The sequence below is a fragment of the Notechis scutatus genome, chromosome 5 (assembly GCF_049901735.1).
Source record: "Notechis scutatus isolate UNSWTSFEM ecotype Mainland chromosome 5, rNotScu1.2, whole genome shotgun sequence".
NCBI classification, from domain to species: Eukaryota; Metazoa; Chordata; class Lepidosauria; order Squamata; family Elapidae; genus Notechis; species Notechis scutatus.
Window position 1 is genome coordinate 9,594,071 of NC_142013.1, and position 20,071 is coordinate 9,614,141.

Consider the following 20,071-nt stretch of genomic DNA (forward strand, 5'->3'; position numbering starts at 1 on the left):
AAATAAATAAATCCAGGAGAGAAACATGCAGAAAAATACAGGAAATAAATAAAAAAGAAGAAGGTTGAGGAGTCCTATTTTATATGAAGGCCAACTGAGTAAGGAGAGAGTCTACAACATGTCCATATTGTGCCTTGAACCTGGAACAGGCCTGCCTTTGTTTCCCTTTAGACATGCTTGCCTGTTCTACATTGCTGGGTATTGATTCAATAAAGCATCCAGCAGAGTATTGGAGAATAATGTAAAAACCAGAAATGGCTAGCAATTCACATGACAAAAGGCAAGATTCCTTCCTCAAAGAAAAACTCTCTCTCTCTCTGTCCCCGAGACAAACAACCATCGTGCTGCGTCTTTCTTTCAAATGTGCAAGGAAAGTGTGATTTAAAAGAAATTCTTTCTCACAATTCCATGTGCCTCTGCAGAACGCAATGTGCTTTAGAATAGAGGTAGGGAATGATGGCCCCTTTATAACTTATGGACTTCAACTCCTAGAACTCCCAGCATGGCTGGCTCAGGAATTCTGGGAGTGGAAGTCCACAAGTCATAAAAAGACCATTGTTCCCCACCCCCGCTTTAAAATTTTCATCTTATGCTCATTTCTTTTCCCCAAGCACTGAAAATAAATAAATAAAGCAAAGCAAAGCAACCCCATTTATAAAACAAGTCCATCCCGTTTATATTTCCTGATATAAAAAAAGATAATGTCCTTCCTGTTTTATCTTTTCCTATCTGCAGTTTTAATTTAATGTTTAGAGGGTGAGGGAGAAATTCTTCAGCCTGCCTTCAAACCATGGTCATATATCCATTGGATGCTTTCCCAACTTCTGTATTTAAACCTGCATGGCAAGCCAGCTGATCCCATGTGCGGATTTTCCAGCGAGGCTGGAAAAACACAATCCCGTAACAAAAAGTTGGAAATGAACCCGGAGCTGTTCCCCTCTCTTCTCGCCTTCGGAGTCAAGCCAAAGTCACAGCAACTATTCTCACTGTTTCTTGTTTTGATTTTTGCTTTTGAGCTAGTGTCAGGAATGGGCTTTGCAGGGGTTCGGGAGAGCCCCTAGCTAAGATTCTGTGCAGTTTGGAGAACCACCAAATCCCACGCGTGTGCATGGAGGCTTGAGGAGGGCGAAAAATGGGCCTTCCGGAAGTTTGGGAAGGCTGAAAATGAGCCCGTTTCTGGCTTCCAGAGAGCCTCCAGAGCCCAGGAATGCCATTTTCGCCCTCCCGGAGGCTCGAGGAAAGCCTCCGTTGCCCAGGGAGGGCAAAAACACACCCACACCCACCATGGTGCAGAAGGCTGACTAGGCCACGCCCACCACGGCCATGCCCACCCAGCAACCGGGCAGAGAACCTTTTGCTAATTTTTTTTTGAAGCCCGCCCCTGCCTAGTGTTGATGTCTAGCAACCGGCTGGATGGGTCCTTGTGGTTATCTTGGCAAGATTTCAAGAGTGGTTGGCCATTGCATCCTTCCTAGGGCTTTAGAGAGAGCCAGTGGTGGGCTGCAACTAATTTAACAACCGGTTCGGTGAACGTGCGCTTCAGAACTGCCCACCGGAACTACCGGTTTGCTTGAACCGGTCAGAACCAGTAGCAGCCCACTACTGGAGAGAGCAACTGGCCCAAAAATCACCCAGATGCTTTCATGCCTAAAAATCACAGTCTCCTGTTTTCTAGCTTCAGGTCTTCATCATTACACCAAACTGTCTCTCTACTTTATATTTACATAGTGTATATTCTGACTGATTGCTAGTACCACTGACTACTAGGAAGTAGATAGTACATGACTGGTTTCATCCTATTGGGGACTCATCAGTTATAGAAAGCCAGTTGGTATTCTATAGCAGGTTTTTGTTTTTTTAAAAATGGCAACTTTAGGATGTGTGGACTTCAACTTCCAAATTCTGGGACTTTAAGTCCTCACATTTTAAAGTTGCCAAATTTGAAAAATACTGCTATAGAATACCATCTGGCTAGCCCTAGAGAAATTGGTGGAGAAATTTGATGGAAAACATGTAAAAACCATGATGTAATAACTGTAATTATTATTATTTTTTGTTCTCAGAGCTTAAGGAAAGATGGGTTGTACAGTATATGACATTCTGACAAATTCACAAAAATAAATAATAAAGGAAGAAGGAAGGAGGGAGGGAGGGAGGGAAAAAATGTTACTTCCAATTGGAATTGGTATTTGCACAACCATTTATTCCTCCAAAAGGTAACTTGCTATATGTGGGTATTATTACACACAGAGTGATTTCCCTAAAGGATTTGGGATATCAGCTCCCAGAATATTTCTGTTGTTGTCTAGGCCAGTGTTTGTTACCATTGGCAAAATTAAGACGTGTGGACTTAAACTCCCAGAATCCCCTAGTTCGCAAGGCAACCTGCAGCATTCTGGGAATTGAAGTCCACGTCTTATAAAGTTGCTGAAGTTGAGAATCATATTTCTTTCCTTTCTCTAATTCAAAATAGAATTTATAAGTGGAGCTCAGCTTCCAATTTGCTCAGTTTTGAAGTTGCTTTCTGCCTTTCTCTAACAAAGCAGCTCTGAATCAGTATTAGAACAAAGCTGGGTCCAAATATTTTTATTTATTCTAGTAGTTAGTGAGTGGCCTTATCAGTGGCAGCCTTCCAGGCTAATCTTTTCCAGACAGCCTTCAGGGAATTATTATCGATGTTTGGGTGTTTGTTTATTTAATGATTAATCATACATTGTTCATTGTTTTTCATTTTTTGTTTATTAACCTGCACTGTCCCTTTTTAAAAATATTATGGGCATTTTATTGCTTTTTGGCAGGTTGTTGTGAGCCACTGTGAGTCTGCATAGATTAATAATTAATAATAAGATTAAATCATAATAAGATGCCCGTATAAAAATTTCTCACTTGCTTCTTCACCTTTAAGAACATTTCCAATGTACCAGAAACTGTCTAAAGTATAAAACAATTAAAATTATAATTCAGTAACACTCCAAAAATATTAAAAGAAATAAATGTAACAAACTAAAATATGGGACAATACAGAGGTGGTATTCAGCAGGTTCTGACCAGCTCTGGAGAACTAGTAATGGAAATTTTGAGTAGTTCGGAGAACCGGCAATACTGGCCCTGCCCCATCTATTCTCTGCCTCCTATTGAGTCCTAGCTGATCGGCTGGGTCTTCTTTTGTTGCCCTGCACAGAAGAACAGAACTGGAAAGCAGGTTAGTGGGGTGGCGAGGGAATGGAGATTTTGCAGTATCCTTCCCCTGCCAAGCCACGCCCACCAAGCCACACCACGCCCACCAAGCCACTCCCACAGAACCGGTAGTAAAAAAAATTGAATCCCACCACTGGGACAATACCAGATTAGACTAGAGGAGATCAGCCCAAACCAGAAATATATCTGGCTTTTCAAAATTCAATTTATTCATTGACAGAAAAATGGGAGGAACTATTTTACTAGGGGGATATGTCTTCTCATGGCTTTGTAAAGTTGGAGCTGACAAAGAGCACTCCAATGCAGGGGTGGGCAGCTACGGCTCAGGAATTCTGGGAGTTGAAGTCCACAGGTCATAAAGGGACCATAGTTGCCCATCCTTGCCCACCACTGCTCCAGAGGGTTTTTGTCATCATTTTTCTCTCGAATTCCTTTTAACCACAATGTAAGCAGCCCAGGTGCCATTGTTCTGACCAAGGCTTCCGAGACCTTAATTATGCACAAGCTTATTTTAAAAACAAGTCTTGTTTTATTGCAATGCTGGGAATTACTTTCCTAGCCAGTAATGAATCTCAAATAGTCCCTCAAGATAAGCACCCACCTTTCTTTCCTGTGAAGTGCTGCCAATAACAAAAATGTCAAATGAATTAGGAAAAAAAACAACCGAAGTACAAAGAGCTTCAAGAATGAATCTGAACCGAACGAATGACTTTGCTTCCTGCAAAGGTTTCATCATCTTTGCCTGTCCTTTATACCTTATGGGAGGGACAATCACCTCCCAGCCTTACTCCCGAGTTGCCCCTTTTGTTTCAGTTGCTCTCACCTTCTAGCAGCTCTGCACATACGTGCACTGGGAACAGGCTCCCCTTGTTCCTCTGCCTCACTGCTGCCAGACTCCGAGGGCTCTGAAGGCAGCACCCCACTCCCAAATGGTCCTGGCCCCATCTCTGCATTGGATGCAGGACCCTCGTTTGAGTCCTCTCCAGACTCCCTGACAGGTCCCCTTTCTTCCCCACTGTCTGATTCCACTGCCATCTGCACAGGCTGCCGGCGAACCACAACAGCCATTTAGATTTTCCCTCAAATTATTTATTTCATTTATTATCATATTTCAAGGGTGGTGCAGTGGTTCAGCGTTTAAGATGCTAGGCATGTCAGCTGGAAAGCGGACAGCCCAGGTTCGAGACCTGAGTTCCACATGATGGGGTGAGCTCCCACCCTCGCCTCAGCTCCTGTCAGCCTAGCAATTCAAAAGCATACAAATGCAAGTAGATAAATAGGTACCACTTCGGTGGGAAGTTAACAACGTTCCATGACATCATGCTGGCCACATGATCGCAGAAATGTCTTTGAACAGCACTGGCTCAATGGTCTTGAAATGGAGATGAGCACGACTAGCAGAGCAAAACTCTGCAAGTCGCCTTTACCTTTTTATTTCTATGCCATTCAACTTGCCATTCAGTTCAGCTAGCAAATAATAGGACATCAAGTGTATATGCTCTGCTATGGTTTGGGGTCTGAGAGATTGATTGGAATGTAGCGGATGAGTAACAGACTAGAAATTATCAGTGTTGTCTTCCAATATAAAGCAAGATCAGGTCACGGATCTTGAACCTTGAGTTTACATTTAATTTTTAAAATTGCAGCAGAAAACATTAATCAAATAATAATTATAAACTCCTTTTGGGAATATGGGGATATGGGAAGGCATACTTTTTAGTTATTTTGTTTACCCTGAAAGCACAACAAACTTACGGGGACATCTGAATTTTGCATGTAACTCTGAAATATTCTTTCGGTGGACCCTGGAGCCTCCTTTGAGCACAGATGCCAAAATCTGGCAACCTAAGGCCCCAAAACAAAACTCCACACTGTATATAAAATATGCATTCTAAAATATTTAGCTTTTGGTGAAAAATTAATATCTCAGATCTTAAATCTAGGCCTGAGAGCTAGTTTGGTGCAGTGGTTAAAGCAGGGGGCCCCAAACTTGGCAACTTTAAGATTTGTGAACTTCAACTCCCAGAATTGTCCAGCCAGCATAGCATAGAATTCTGGGAGTTGAAGTCCACAAGTCTTAAAGTTGCCACGTTTGGGGACCCCTGGGTTAAAGTATCAGAGTAAAAACAGGGAGACTCTGAGTTCTGGTCCCACTTTAGGCACAAAGCCAGTTGGGTGACCTTGGGTTGGTTCCTCTCTCTCAGCCTTCGGAAGAAGACGGCAAGAGCAAGTCAATTCTTGCCAAGAAAACTATGGATTTAGCTTTGTAACTGCCAAGACTGACAAAGGCACAAACAACCCTTTCCCAGCAAACCCTTAACTGCTTCCCCAAGCATACATATTGCTGTAAATATTGCACAAAATTAATATTTAACTGAAAATTTAAAGTTTAAAATATAGACAGCCTTCACTTTCCAACCACAGTTGGGACCAAAATCTCTACATCTAAGTGCCATGCTAATTAAGTCCAATGTCATATGATTGTAATCTGGCTGTGATCGTTAATCACAACTTTACATAATTGCAAGTAGCAACTTCCTGCCAGTTTTCCAATTGACTTTCTTGTTGGAAGCAGACCCCAAGAAATGGTGATCATGGGACCATGTAACATTGGGACCATCGTAAATGATTGCCAAGCGTGGGAATTGTGATCACAGGATCACAGAGACGCCACAAAAGCTATAATATCAAGGGTTGGTTGTATGTCTCCTTTTTCAGCACCATCATAACTTCAAAAGATCACTAAACAAGTGGTTGGTAGGCGACGACCACCTGTGTATAAATACACACCTCTAAACTTGAAACCCAGATGGATCTTGTTCCCTGTTGCATCCCTTCTACACAACATTGCACTGCTTACTACCATTCTTGACTATCCTTCCCATCATTCAATGAAGACTTGGCCACCAAACATTTGCCCACTTCTTCTGTCTCCATTGCAGAAAAAAAAAACCTGTTCAACTACCCACTGGTTAGTTGGACATGTAATTTTTTTTTTGGCTGAAGTATGAAACTATTAATGCTCAGCTCTATACTTATATAAATTGTGGAGAGAAGCTTGTGTTGATGGTGGTAGCGGTGATGATGATTGAACATGATTTCCTCCATAATTCTGGGGTTCCACTTCACTGTTCTATGAACTGATGGTTTCCAAGCCACATTCTAGTTATCTTCCTGATACAGAATAAAATAGGTTTTCAGATAGCCTTTTGAACAGCAGAGCAGATATATTATTAACTCAGCGGAGCATGGAAGATGTAGCAAAGCCTTCAGGAATGTGACTGCTTATAGTTTTTTTAACTGTAAAGCATCATACAATACCATCAGTAAGACTCAAAGACACACAATGGAGAGCATGAATTTTTGCTTTCTGTATCTTTATGTCCTTGGTTTCACCGAGGACTTAAAGGAAATTTTTAAAAAATGCTTTTCCTGGTTGAAGGCTTGGAAGTCACTCTTCCTTGCAGAGACAAGTTGGTGAATTGATATTTGCTACTTAAGAACAACTGTACTGAGCCAAATATTTAGAGTAGATTAAAAACACAACATAATAACAGAGTTGGAAGGGATCTTGGAGGTCTTCTAGGCCAACTCCCTGCTCAAGCAAGAGACCCTTTACAATTATGGACAAAGGGGTGTCCAATCTCTTCTTGAAAACCTCCAGTGATGAAGTACCCACAACATCTGAAGGCAAGCTGTTCCACTGGTTCATGGTTCTCACTGTCAGGAAATTTCTCCTTAGTTCTAGGTTGGATCTCTCTTTGATTAGTTTCCATCCTTTGCTTCTTGTCCTGCCTTCAGGTGCTTTGGAGAATAGCTTGACTCCCTCCTCTTTGTGGCAGCTCCTTAGATATTGGAACCCTGCTATCATCTCACCCCTAGTTCTTTTCATTAGAGATCCCCAATTCCTGCAATTGTTCTTCATATGTTTTGTCCTCCAGCCCCTAATCATTTTTGTTGCTCTTCTTTGCACTCTTTCTAAAGTCTCAGTATTTTTTTTTTTATATCATGGTGACTGAAACTGGATGCAGTATTCCAAGTGTGGTCTATAAAATAGTATTAACACTTCACATGATCTTGATTCTATTACTCTATTAATGTATCCTAGGGCTTGCTTTGTTGGCAGCTGCTGGCTCATATTTAAGTGATTGTCCACTAGGAGTCCAAGATCCCTCTCACAGTACTAGTACCTCTACTACTTCTTGCTACTACTACTACTAGCTATTTGCCTTCTTCAGTGTTTTACTATTTATCACTGGGACTTTACTTGATAGTTCTAAGAAGATGTAATCCTTCTCCATGACTGCTTTTCATCTGTTGTTATTTGGGGGCACATCAAAGTTCTGTCCAATTCGTTATCAGTTCTGCAAATGCTACGGTACACCTGAGCCTGCTGATATTCAGATTTGGAAACAAGTACAGGTGGTCCTTAACTCACAAATACAGTTAGTCTTTGACTGAAGTTGAAACAATTAATGGCATTTATGTCCTTCAAGTAATGACATACTTGATGTTTTTAGATTATTGGCATCATTTTACCTAATCTGCATAATTCCACAAATAACACCAATGTAAATTGCATCAATTATATTTAATGCAGATTAAACAGACACTTACATTTAACAGGCATCTCTCTCCCAAATACTCCATTAATTCAAGTTTCACTATACTCAGAAATTACATTTGAAACCAGTGATTTGCTTTGCAACACATACAATACCTATTTTTTTTTTTCATTTTAATTTAAAAAAAGCTAAAAATCCCCTTTCAGAAAATAAAACCAGGTGGGACAGGGAAACAGGTGGGCATTTTGGTAAATGTTGTCAGGACCATTGGAAGTTTATACCTACATGTGTACTTTGAATACGAATTATTTACATTGAGGTGATAAGCACATCTAAATTGCAAAACCCAAGCTAAGTTCTTCACCATTAAAAAAGGAGGGCAAATCTTTACAGTGATATAAATTTGTGAACACATACCGAAGTGATATACATAAATACCAAAATGATATAAATAAATAAAATATGATAGGTTTAGCCTGAACATTTTGCTATTTGTTGTTGTCTTTTCCGCTAGATTTTATCACACAAGAATTTAGTCAACTAACGGTCAGCATTAAATTGATACTAGATAAGAGTTAAAGGAATTCTAGCGGGGTTGGACTTGAACCGCTTATGGGAACGTAATGATTCTAGGCTAATTACTTGCTTGATTCAACCCCCGGATTCTGCTTCTACTACTCCTACAAGTTCCCAATAAACAATATGATGGACCCTTCGGTGTCTTCTCATCTGGCAAATTCACTTGAGAGCTCTGCATGGTGGAAAACCCTTATTAGCACTGACACAACTAACTAAATTAAACAGAGCAATAAAACACAGTAATGTGATAAATCACTTTTTTTGATTGTCGTTGTAAATTCAAACAGTCGCTAAACAAACGGTTGTAAGTCAAGAACTCCCTGTAGTGCAGTTCTCCTGATGTTAATCAACCAAAGATATCTTTAATCAGGATGCAGCTCCAATTTAAATACAGAAGGATTTATTCCGTTTATAAAAAGAAGGCAACAACTATTGACAGATTTACTCACCTGCCCAGCAGTAAAAATTCACTGGTCAGTCCCAAGCGTCTCATTGCCATTAACAGTCCTCGCACAGTCATGCCTTCGCAGAAACACGCCACAACTCTTGCTTTTGGTAAATGGCTTCTGAGCTTTTCCAACAATTTATCAAAACTCTGCTCTCCGGCATTGCTGTAGATCTTGTAAGAATGAGCGATGCAGATTCCTTCTTTAGCTGACATGTCTTTGAAGGCTTCCATTCCACTTTCGCCATAGTTTCCTAGAGCGAAAATCAAGATGCACAAAAATATTAGCCAAAAAAATTATGGGAAGGGCTCATATAAGCAGTGATGTGACATCATCACATAACTAGGAAGCTGAAATCAAATGTAAAGGAACAGATGAGGAATAAGATGAGGAATACCTGCATAGGAAACTACTTATTTTTTTTTAAAAAAAAAAACGGAATAGCAACTCATTGCAAACCAAATATGACTATTTAGTGGGACATAACTTTAAAAAAGGCCAACATACTATTACAGCAATAGTACTTAGATTTATATACCACTCCATAGCATTTTACAGCACGCTCTGGACAGTTTACAATATCAGCATATTTGCAGTTTAGTTTAGTTTAGTTTAGTTTATTGTCATTGCACCTCATACAACAAAATTAAATACCATCTTCAGTGTACATTATGACTATGAAAATAAACACAAACACATATACTTCACATTCTATACATTGAATTGAAAACCCCTGATATTGCATTAATACTGAACTATAAAGTAGAATTCAAAAGAGCTACTGCCCTGGGATAGAAGCTGTTTTTCAGCCTATTTGTCCTTGTTTTTATTATTCTGTACCCTCTTCCAGATGGTAACAGTTCAAAAAAAAAAGGGTGCCCAGGATTAGATGGATCTTTGAGAATGTTTTGAACTTTCTTAAGGCAGCGGGAGCTATAAAGCTCTTCCAAAGAGGGGAGAGGGCAACCAATGATCTTCTGGGCAATGATGTTAACCCTGTTAGGAATGTAAGTCACCTAACAGTTATTTGGGTTGGAAATATATAAACCAGGATAGACATTTTAATACTGTATCTTTAAGAAAATGCAAAAACTGTAATTGGGTGTGGTTTCTCAAACGGCCATAAGATGGAGCCAGAAACCTGGGTTGTGTTAGTCTCAGAAGAGAGTGTGAGTGAGTCTCTGTTTCCTTCTGTTGGAGAGTATTGCCGTTCCTCCTAATTGACTGCTATTCTTGGATTTGATGTAAGTCTGTTACTGAACTGTTTTTGATACTGGACTTTGTTATTGGATTATCCCTGGACTGAAAACTGACTGATTTAACCGCGAATGACTTGGACTGTGTTTGAACTTTGCTTAAACGTTTATTGGAAGTAAAAACCTACATTTACTGTACAGTGTATCTGTGTGCTATGTGTGTATTATTCAACATTACTCTCACTACGTCTCCCTGTATGCGCTCATTCTCCTAACGGGAATTACCTCAACAAACCCCCTGGAGGGCCCCCAACAATCTGGGTCCTTATTTTACCGACCTCAGAAGAATGGAAGGTTGAGTCAACCTTGAACTGGTCAGGAATCAAACTTCAGGCTGTGGACCGAGTTTGCCTGCAATACTGCATTCTAACCCCAGCGCCACCAGAGGTATGATGCAGTGACATCATACAATCATCATATAAGCAGTGACATGACATGACATAAGCAGTGACATGTAGACTTCAGTCTATAAACCAGGTGATCTGAGTTGAAGAAACGTTATTGCTGGAAACTTGGGAACTTAGCATCAATTTCTCACTTATAAACGGGACATTTGATTTATTGCTTTCATAATCATGTCTGAAGATTGTTATTCTTATATTCATTTTTGCATGTGCCATATTCCAATAAATACTCATTCCATGTGACCTTGTCTGATCTCAACAAGCTAAACAGGATCAGAGGTGCTTAGTACAGATATGATATACCACCAGGAAATCCCACATTTGTGGAAGTTAAAATATGATCCTGGGATTATGACAGTGTAATATGTGAATAGCTGCCAAGTAAAATGTCTGGTTACATCTATGTAGTCACCAGGTTTCAGGTTCAACTTGAGGGTCACTTGATATATATGGGACAAACAAAATACACATAAGTTGAAACATTTTAAATATCATTAAACGTGTTTGCTTACCCAGAGAGATAACACTTACAATCATCAACAATAGACTAATAATGATCCTGGAAATGCTGGTTATATTTAATTTGAAAGGATACACTTAATTTGAAATCTGTCCTGGAACTATGGTGCTATCTTTCATCAACTCATCTTTGAAAACTGGACAGAAGTCTCTGAACTTTAGGAGAAAATTAATTTGAGCTGTCAGTAAAAAAGACTAGAGAAAGAATAATCTTGGCTGTCATAAAAAAAAAGCTATTCTTTACCCTGGTATTATAAACATGTATCTCAGGGGCTGCTTTTCATAGAATTTAGGGTTCCTGGCCAATCAAAGGATATATCACAAGCCTGACCAGTTGCAGATGGCATCAACTTCGTTGTAATATGACAGTCTGCTATACCCAGACATGATTTTTAATTGGTAACCAGAGACTTAAGTCATTGATGTTACTGTTATTGTTGTTGTTCAGTAGAATAGAATAGACTAACAGAGTTGGAAGGGACTTCAAATCCAACCCCCTGCTCAGCCAGGAAACCCTATGCAATTTCAGACAAATGGTTTTCCAATATCTTCTTAAAAACTTCCAGTGTTGGAGAACTCACAATTTTTGGAGCCAAGTTGTTCTGCTGGTTAATTGTTCTAACTGTCAGGAAATTTCTCCTTAGTTCTAAGTTGCTTCTCTCCTTGATTAGTTTCCACCCATTGCTTCTTGTCCTACCCTCATGTGCCTTGGAGAATAGCTTGACTCCTTCTTCCTTGGGGCAGCCCCTGAGATATTGGAAGACTGCTATTATGTCTCTCCTAGTCTTTCTTTTCATCAGACTAGACATACTGAGTTCCTGCAACTGTTCTTCATATGTTTTAGCCTCCAGTCCCCTGATCATCTTGGTTGCTCTTCTCTGCACTCTTTCTAGAGTCTCAACATCTTTTTTACATCATGGCGACCAAAACTGAATGCAGTATTCCAAATGTGGCCTTACCAAGGCATTATAAAGTGGTGTTAACACTTCATGTGATCTTGATTCTATCCCTCTGTTAATTGGATAGAATCAAGATCACGTGAAACATTAATACTACTTCAGTTGTGTCTGATTCTTCATGATCCCATGGACCATAGTACACTAGGATCTTCCTTCTCCTCAACTGTCTCCCCTCTTTTCCCCAAATCTACGTTCATTGCATTGATGACACTATCTAATCATCTCATCCTCTGCTATCCCCTTCTTCTTTTGCCTTCCCTCTTTTCCAACATCAGGACATGGGTGGGCTTCAAAAAATTTAGCAACCAGTTCTCTGCCTGGTTGCTGGGTGGGTGTGGCCATGTTGGGTGTAGCCTAGTTGGCCTCCTGCATCACAATGGGGGGGGAGAGTGTTTTCACCCACCCTGCGCTCCAGAGGCTTTCCTTGAGCCTTCAGGAGGGCGAAAATGGAGGCCAGAAACAGGCCCATTTCTGGCTTTCCAGAGCCTCTAGGAGGCCCATTTTTTGCCCTCACCAAGCCTACGTGTGGGCCCTGCACTTATCTGGGATCCAAAAGGGGCCACATGGGGACTCCTGGGAGGGGTGGGGAGGGGTGGGCGGGGCCAGCCAGGGGTGGGATTTGCTGGTTCTCTGAACCGGCCATAAAATTAACAACTAGTTCGCTTGAACCAGGGAAAACCGGTAGTCGGCCACGCCTGCATTGGAGTCTTTTTCAAGGAGTCCTCTCTTCTCATTTGGTGGTCTAAGTCTTTGAACTTCAGCTTCAGTTTCTGTCCTTCCGAGAAACAGTCAGGGTTGATTTCTTTTAGGATTGACTAATTTGATCTCCTTGCAGTCCATAATGCTATTGACATGTAGACTGCTATTGGTAACTATGTGTGGTTTTTAGATTGCATGAATTGGGTTATTTTGGCACGAGGGTGATTACATTCAAGCATATGCCCAATAATGACTTTTGTACAAGTGTGCATGCTTTGGGTAAGATGGGGAAACTCTTTTATGAAATTATGAGATCTTATTTCATTCAGAATGGGGGGAAAGGAAAGAAGGATCGTCTGAAAATTGTTTATTTGGAAAAAGGAAAAGTAAACCAGTGCTTGGGAACAGATGCAGCTCCACTCAGGATACAGGGAAGAAAATTTTGCACAACTTTGCAAACAAGAATGTCCATCCAACAGACATTTATCTAGCCTAATTAATTTTTCATACAAATTCTTCTGATGGTGAGGAAGAATTTTTGAGAGAACATGAACATGCATATTTAATTGCAGTTATATGGGAGGGAATAATGAGATCTTTTTTATGATAGAGAAAGACAAGAATGGCCATTTCTGTTACTTTTGTGGCCCACATATAGTTAGCTGTATTGTCAAAAGTTCGTAAGACAACAAAGGAGAATGTTTGTAGCTCAGGATTGGTGCTCGGTGCTCTCTGGTGCTCTCTTCTTGCAGATGTTTCATTACCCAACATCGTTACTGCAGTGCACTGATCATCATGCACTGATGATGTTACCTAATTTGATAAGAAACATCTGCAAGCAAACAACTGAACTCAGAGAGCACCAAGGACCCCTTGTTTGTAAGACAAATCAAACACACAAAAGCAGTGGTGGGATTCAACTTTTTTTTTTTTATTACCGGTGGGTGTGGCTTGGTGGGCACACTTCGCTATGCGCTTTGCAGAGGGTTTGATACGGACTTTCTCCTGCAATCCTGCACTCTCCCTGTGTCTTCCACAGCTGATGTGTGGGAATCCGCTATGCTGCACGAAGCAGCTGAGCTTCAAAATCAGGAAATAAAGGTCAGTATGGAGCCAGGGAGGGTGGAAGGGCCAAGCAGCTGATCGTCAGAGTGAATGGTTAGCTCACAGGTGATCCTCGGAGCTACTGATTCAGCGAAACCGGGCCAAACCGGTAGACTACCACCACTGCACAAAAGGCTCATGGTAGCTACAGTCAAGAAGATCGCAAGATGATTGTCAGCCTTGCCAGGTAGACCAGACAAGAAACACAAAAAGATAAGCTAATTCTACTTTATTGTAAAGCTACATTAATTGAATTTTACAAGCCTGGAAGTACAATTCTCCTGACATCTCCTTTACAGCCCAAAAAACTAGGGAGGGTCTCTTTTTAAGCATTTTGCCTCATCCACTACCCAGCTATGGGCTAAATTGTCTCTTATCTGACCCTTCCCTAGGAAGCATCTCTTTGGCCTGTCTCCCAAGGTCTTTCCCCCATACCATTACATCTATCCAGCTGCAGTCCTCTGCTATCTTGCTCTGTCTTTACACTTCCTGAATGAATCATTAACTTCAGCTATAACCACCAACTCATTATTCCTAATTTAAACTTCCTCTGGCTTAGCAATAGTCATGCCTAACAGTGACTGATACTGGGCAAAAATATATTATGTACTCTTAGGAGCACTCATTCTACTGAAAACTATGACAAGTTATTGGAAATTATTAGAGTCTTAACTTAAAAAATAAGTAGGCTTTTGTCCACAGCTGCCATTTTTCAATTGGCTTCAAGATGTAAATAAGGCACAATAAAATATGTAAGAAACAATGGTTTAATTGGGCACATTATTGCCTGGCGAAACAGGACTTTGGATGTGAATTTCCTAGAAACATTATTTCCATTTCTGTAGCAGAAGAGCAGACAGAGCTGAGAGTGGAATTAAGCACATGATAAGTTTAGAATCATTGCGTTCCCACAAGCGTTAACTTTGGAAAGCTGAGGATGAGGATGAAGTTCCAAAAGGTCAGCATTACTGAATTGGTGGCTACACTTGCTGGGACTTCTAAAGTCAAAGAAACCTGTTCAATTACTCATGACAAGGGACTGCTGAAGCTAAATTGAATAATGTTGGCTAGCCATTTTGCAAATTAGCTACTTAGTGGCAGAAACGCGCTGTTATTTGCAGCTCTTTTCATTATTCATAACTGTTTCCGCATAGTGTTTTCCAGAGGCACATTAGTCTGAGCTTCGGATAACATCCTTTCTTCCTAATTGCCCAGAGAAAATGCAAGTCACATTTGGCACTTAATGGGCACCTTCTGAGCTGAGCTGGATCTGATTATTCTCCAGCTTTGCACAGAATTACAATAGATGAGGCAGTGAGGTCTCCATGGAACTGCTAACACATCTGAAGTGACAAGGAGATGTCAGATGTCAGCACTCAGCTTCAGTGGGAGGGAGCAGACTCCAGAAGAAGAATTATGGAAGATCACCAGAGATAAGAGCTCACTTCAGGGACACAGATTTTGTTATTACCTATCCTGTAAAGAAATGTGTATATAATGATTTCTGAAGTGGGTATCTCTCTTCACAGGTATTATATTAAGAGCCGCAGTGGTTAGAGTGCAGTACTGCAGGCTATTTCTGCTAACTGCCAACTGCCTGTATTTTGGCAGTTTGAATCTCACCAGGCTCAAGGTTGACTCAGCCTTCCATCCTTCCAAGGTGGGTAAAACAAGGACCCAGATTGGTGGGGGCTATAGGCTGGCTCTGTAAACTGCTTAGAAAGGACTGTAAAGTACTGTGAAGCAGTATATATATCCAGGTGCTATTGCTAAGTGCTATTGCTATATGATAAAGTAGGGCTTATCAACTCATCCACTTAGGTGATCAGGGAGTTGATAATCACAATCAATGCCTGGCAGTCCTTCATAGGTGGTCCTTCTATGAGGACAGTAGTCAAGGCATGCAAATGTCATCTAAGTCACTTCAACAGCTGGATCTTTGAGCCTTCAAATACCCAATTCATTTCAATTAGCCCTGGAATAGTCCATTTAGACTTTGCCCAGAAGAGATTGGTCAGCTATTTGTCTGGAATGGGATATTAAGAGTGATTTCTTTTTCAAAGGGAAGGGAGATGGTAATTAATAAGTTATGGATGACCTGTCTCAAAACCTATGGAGTAAATGATTGAGGTTGAGGACGGAAAGAAGCATAAGATTAACTAACTGATCTTTTCCATAATAGAAAATGTTAAACCCGCCAAACTCATTAGATACCCTCTGACCCGGAAAAAAATATCACTTAACAATGAGAGACTTGGCAACAAATGGATCAAAGGATTACAATTAGGAATTATTATTATCAGTGTCATCACTTGGATTTGATACCAAGCTTTTAATTATTTTATTATAAATGCTTCTATCCGGCTTCAATTTGTGATATACTGCAAGCATTCAACTTTCTGAAAGATAGCACAAAACCATAAGAATAAATACTATTGACGTAACTCACATAATGAAATGAAAAATGTTAAATGTGTTTGAATGATTATTTATTTATTTATTTAGAACTAGGCAGGTTAGAATTTTCACTTTGCTTCAAACAAGTGAAATGCAGCCTGACTTATTGGTACTTTCATTGGTTTTGCATTCTCAGTTTGTTCTTTAGTTAATGATCATGAAATTTCTCAACTTCCATATGATCTATCTATCTTTCTTTCTTTCTTTCTTTCTTTCTTTCTTTCCTTTCTTCCTTCCTTCCTTCCTTCCTTCCTTCCTTCCTTCCTTCCTTCCTTCCTTCCTTCCTTCCTTCTTTCTTTCTTTCTTTCTTTCTTTCTTTCTTTCTTTCTTTCTTTCTTTCTTTCTTTCTTTCTTTCTTTCTTTCTTTCTTTCTTTCACAAAATAAAAACACAGCAAAAAATAACAATATAACTGTCAGGCTCCAAAAGCCAAGAAAGACATGATGTGATTCTTCCAAGCAGATTTCTTTATTGTTCCTCGCCGATAGACAGAATCTTGCTAAACTAAAGTATGCTGACACCCATAAAGCACACTGTGGGAACCGTTATGGAGGAGCTATCTTCACTCTCTCTCACACACAAACTATCTGAACTGAGTTGCCTCTTGCTCCTCTGGAATGCATTCCCTCCCTCCTTCCCTCCCTCCCAGGAATCCAGACTACATTTTATGACAATAACAGTGTAACAATGAAGGCCAAGGAGCAAAGAAATGGTAGAACCAGGCAACAATGAAAATATACATACACTTACCACAAGACACAACACAAATTATACCCAAATGCCTGGGACAAAGGTCCTGGTCTTCCAGGCCCTTCCCAATAGTTTTGGAGCCACCTGGGTTTTAGGAAGGATCCCCTTCCAAAGGATAGAGAAGGTACGTTTCTAAGGTCCCCAATAGTTGGCATTGTTTAATCAAAAGAACTCAGAGCACATCAACCCAAGTAACTGGGCAGATACTATTGGAGACAGGCAGTTCCTCAAATAACCTATAATGCAGCACATTTAGAGTCATTGGCAAGCTTTTCTTTCTTTCTTTTTCTTTTTCCTGGATATTTTTTGGGTTTTATGACATGCTAACATTGCACCTTTGGGATGTGTATTTGTAATGTTTACAGTAGAAGTAGACCTATCTACGGTTATGTGCTCATTCAAAGGAATGGGCAATATAACTCTGAATCATTTTCTAAATACTGCATGCACAGTTGGTTTAAGTGCGCATCATGCACTCCATCAAAAGAAATGTGAGGCATTTAAGTAGCAGCTTTACGTCAACCATTAAAATGTTTCCAGCTTGCAATCTACAATAGGAATCCTGTTCCTGTTCTAAAATACAGAGGGCAGTGTAGCTATAAATACTGTATAAAAAGTAATAGCTGTGTGTGGTGCAATTATGGGTGCAGTTTTTTAAATTTTGCATTCAATTTCTAGTTTAAAAGATGAGCATCTTTCAAATTCAGCCTTTTTAAAACACTGGTGCTGTAAAACACACATGAAAGCAAGTTTGCTGGAGTGGTCATAGGGGCAGGAGTAGAAAGATGGAGATTAGCAGTAAATGCTAGTCCTGTCCTGATCTTAGAAGCCTGTTGGCATCTTTGGGCCAGTCACTTACTCTTAGTAACAGGGAGAAGGCAAGGGCAAATAGAAATACTTGGCAATAAAACCGCATGGACATCAAGCTTGACTTGAAAGCACCAAACACATATAGTTTGTAATTGTCTTTTATTTATATTCAAAGTTTTAAAGGAATTTTTTGAACTATCTTTAGTTCTTTATGAAAAAATTGGCTACAGTGGTAGTTAATTTATATATATATACATCAGCACTTATTGTGCTGTTCCCTTTTAGGAGTAAACAAAAAAAATAGGAAAAACCTGAGATAAGACATATAAAAGACAGATGAATAAACCTATTGTCTTGCACTGCAGCTAAACCCTGCTTACCAACTGCCTTGCTCAGTGACTGTTTGAGGTTATAACACTACTGAAAGATAACTTTAGGACCAATGCTCTGATTTACAACTTTTGCAGAGCCCCTTGATCACTTGATTGCTATTACAGTACAAATTGCTACATGCCTGAGGTTGTTTTTTCTTCCCCCAATGCCTTGCAGAGCAGAAAGACTGAAGAGGAAGGGATTTGCAAGAGAATACAGGGGCATAATGAACAAACACATTGGGGTTTTTTCTTCTTCTCTGCCCCTTTGTAGTGCACAGAGGTTGCTTAAACAAGTTGGTGGGGGGGAGAAAGGTGAAAACAAAACTAGCAGTGTCTGCAGACAATCTTTCTTGTGTCTATTACTTGTTTTTTTTTTCTTCACCCACCCCAACAGAATGGAGAGATTGAAAAGTGAGGGATTACAAGGAGTAAACAGGCACATAATGTGGGCACAGGAGGCATACAATACACTAAGCTGTTTATATAACATGCTCAAAGCTGCTGGCAGAGGCACCTTACTTTCATTGTCTGTTCCTCATTGCGTGCTGGCCTACTCTTTTCTAACCCCTTTCTCTCCAATGAATGTAAATGCAAACATTAATCCCCTTCTTGCTAATTAGTAATTGGGTTGAGTATTCCAAAGGGCTGGGGAGTGAGGGAAAGGAAAACTCTGTCACAGCATGTGATTTCCCACTCAAGCCATCCCTTCACTGAACAATAAGCTACTGGTCCTCACTGTAGTCAATCAATGAGGGCTACCTGCATACATCGCCAGATGTTGTGGGCATTGCCTGCCATCCTGGCTTCCACACTACTTCATACATTGCCTTTGTCCTCATCTTTCCCTTTTTCAAATCTCATCAAAACCACCTGTCCGTGACTTCCCATTCCTTTCAGCTATTCAATCAAGCCTCATTCATTCTTCTGATATGACCAAGCCACCACAATGTATTTCTTTCCACCCAGCTACTCATTTTTGTATTTAATCTGCATTCATTCATCACCCATTTTATTTTGACCCTCCTTCTCTTTCTTTTGCCTAAGAGACTATTTAAGTATCCTGCATCCACTGCATTCAGCTTCCTTTTATATTTTTCTTGGCATGTCTAATCCACAGTTCCAGATATCAAAGAGGGGAAAAACATGTTTTATACTTGGCCATTTTTACATCTTATAACAAAAACATTCATTCATGAAATCATGGCAACCACTGTCTTTTTACTAGCATCTGTCCACCTTGAAATATCCTAGTTGGCTTTGATTTTTCTATCTCTATCCCATCTTTTTACCAAGGTGTACAAATTCACTACTTGTACTATTTTTCAGCACTTATATATAACTCGCAATTGCTGGCTCTGATTTTTCTGGCAAACAGAACTATCTTGTTCTTTGATACATTAATTTGCAGGTCTTCTCATTGCCTTGTTCGGTTTAACAATCATTTCAAATCATCCAGTATCTCAGCTAACGATATGGCAGCATCTGTCTATAAAAGCATACATGATCCTTGAAACTTCTCTGGATAAGGAGAGGATGGGAGATCACCCCATTTTCTTCTCTCCCTTATTTTTCCTCTTTGATGATGATCACAAATCAACTTGGTCTCTTGTCTCTTTGAAAATCTATCCTTTTAAAACTTTCTTATGAAATTTTAAGATCATGACATACGAGATCTGGGAGGGAGGGAGGGAGAGAGGGTGGGATGAAATATAGGTCTTGGGAGGAATGATCTCCCAGATCCAGGAGTGGTACAGAAAAGGCACACCTCTTACTAAGATTGTCCTGTTTAGTTGATGGGACAGACATGCCCACCTTGGACAGGTCCTTGCCCGGCAGAGAAAATGGGAAAAAATAAGACCAAGTAAGAAAAAGTAAGACCTTAGTAAGACTATGCTTCTGCATCCAGTTCTGGTCACCACAATATAAAAAAAAGATGTGGAGACACTGGGACA

The 20,071-nt window shown here is 40.1% G+C and overlaps 1 protein-coding gene across 1 annotated transcript in view; it reads right to left on the reverse strand.

Moving 5' to 3' along the window:
* Positions 1-20,071, reverse strand: part of GRM5 (glutamate metabotropic receptor 5) — a 243,615-nt gene that overhangs the window by 130,716 nt on the left and 92,828 nt on the right. Inside the window, exon 2 of the mRNA XM_087967519.1 lies at positions 8,792-9,041. Coding sequence (XP_087823645.1) covers positions 8,792-9,041 — 250 coding nt within the window. The remainder of the gene's footprint in view (positions 1-8,791; positions 9,042-20,071) is intronic.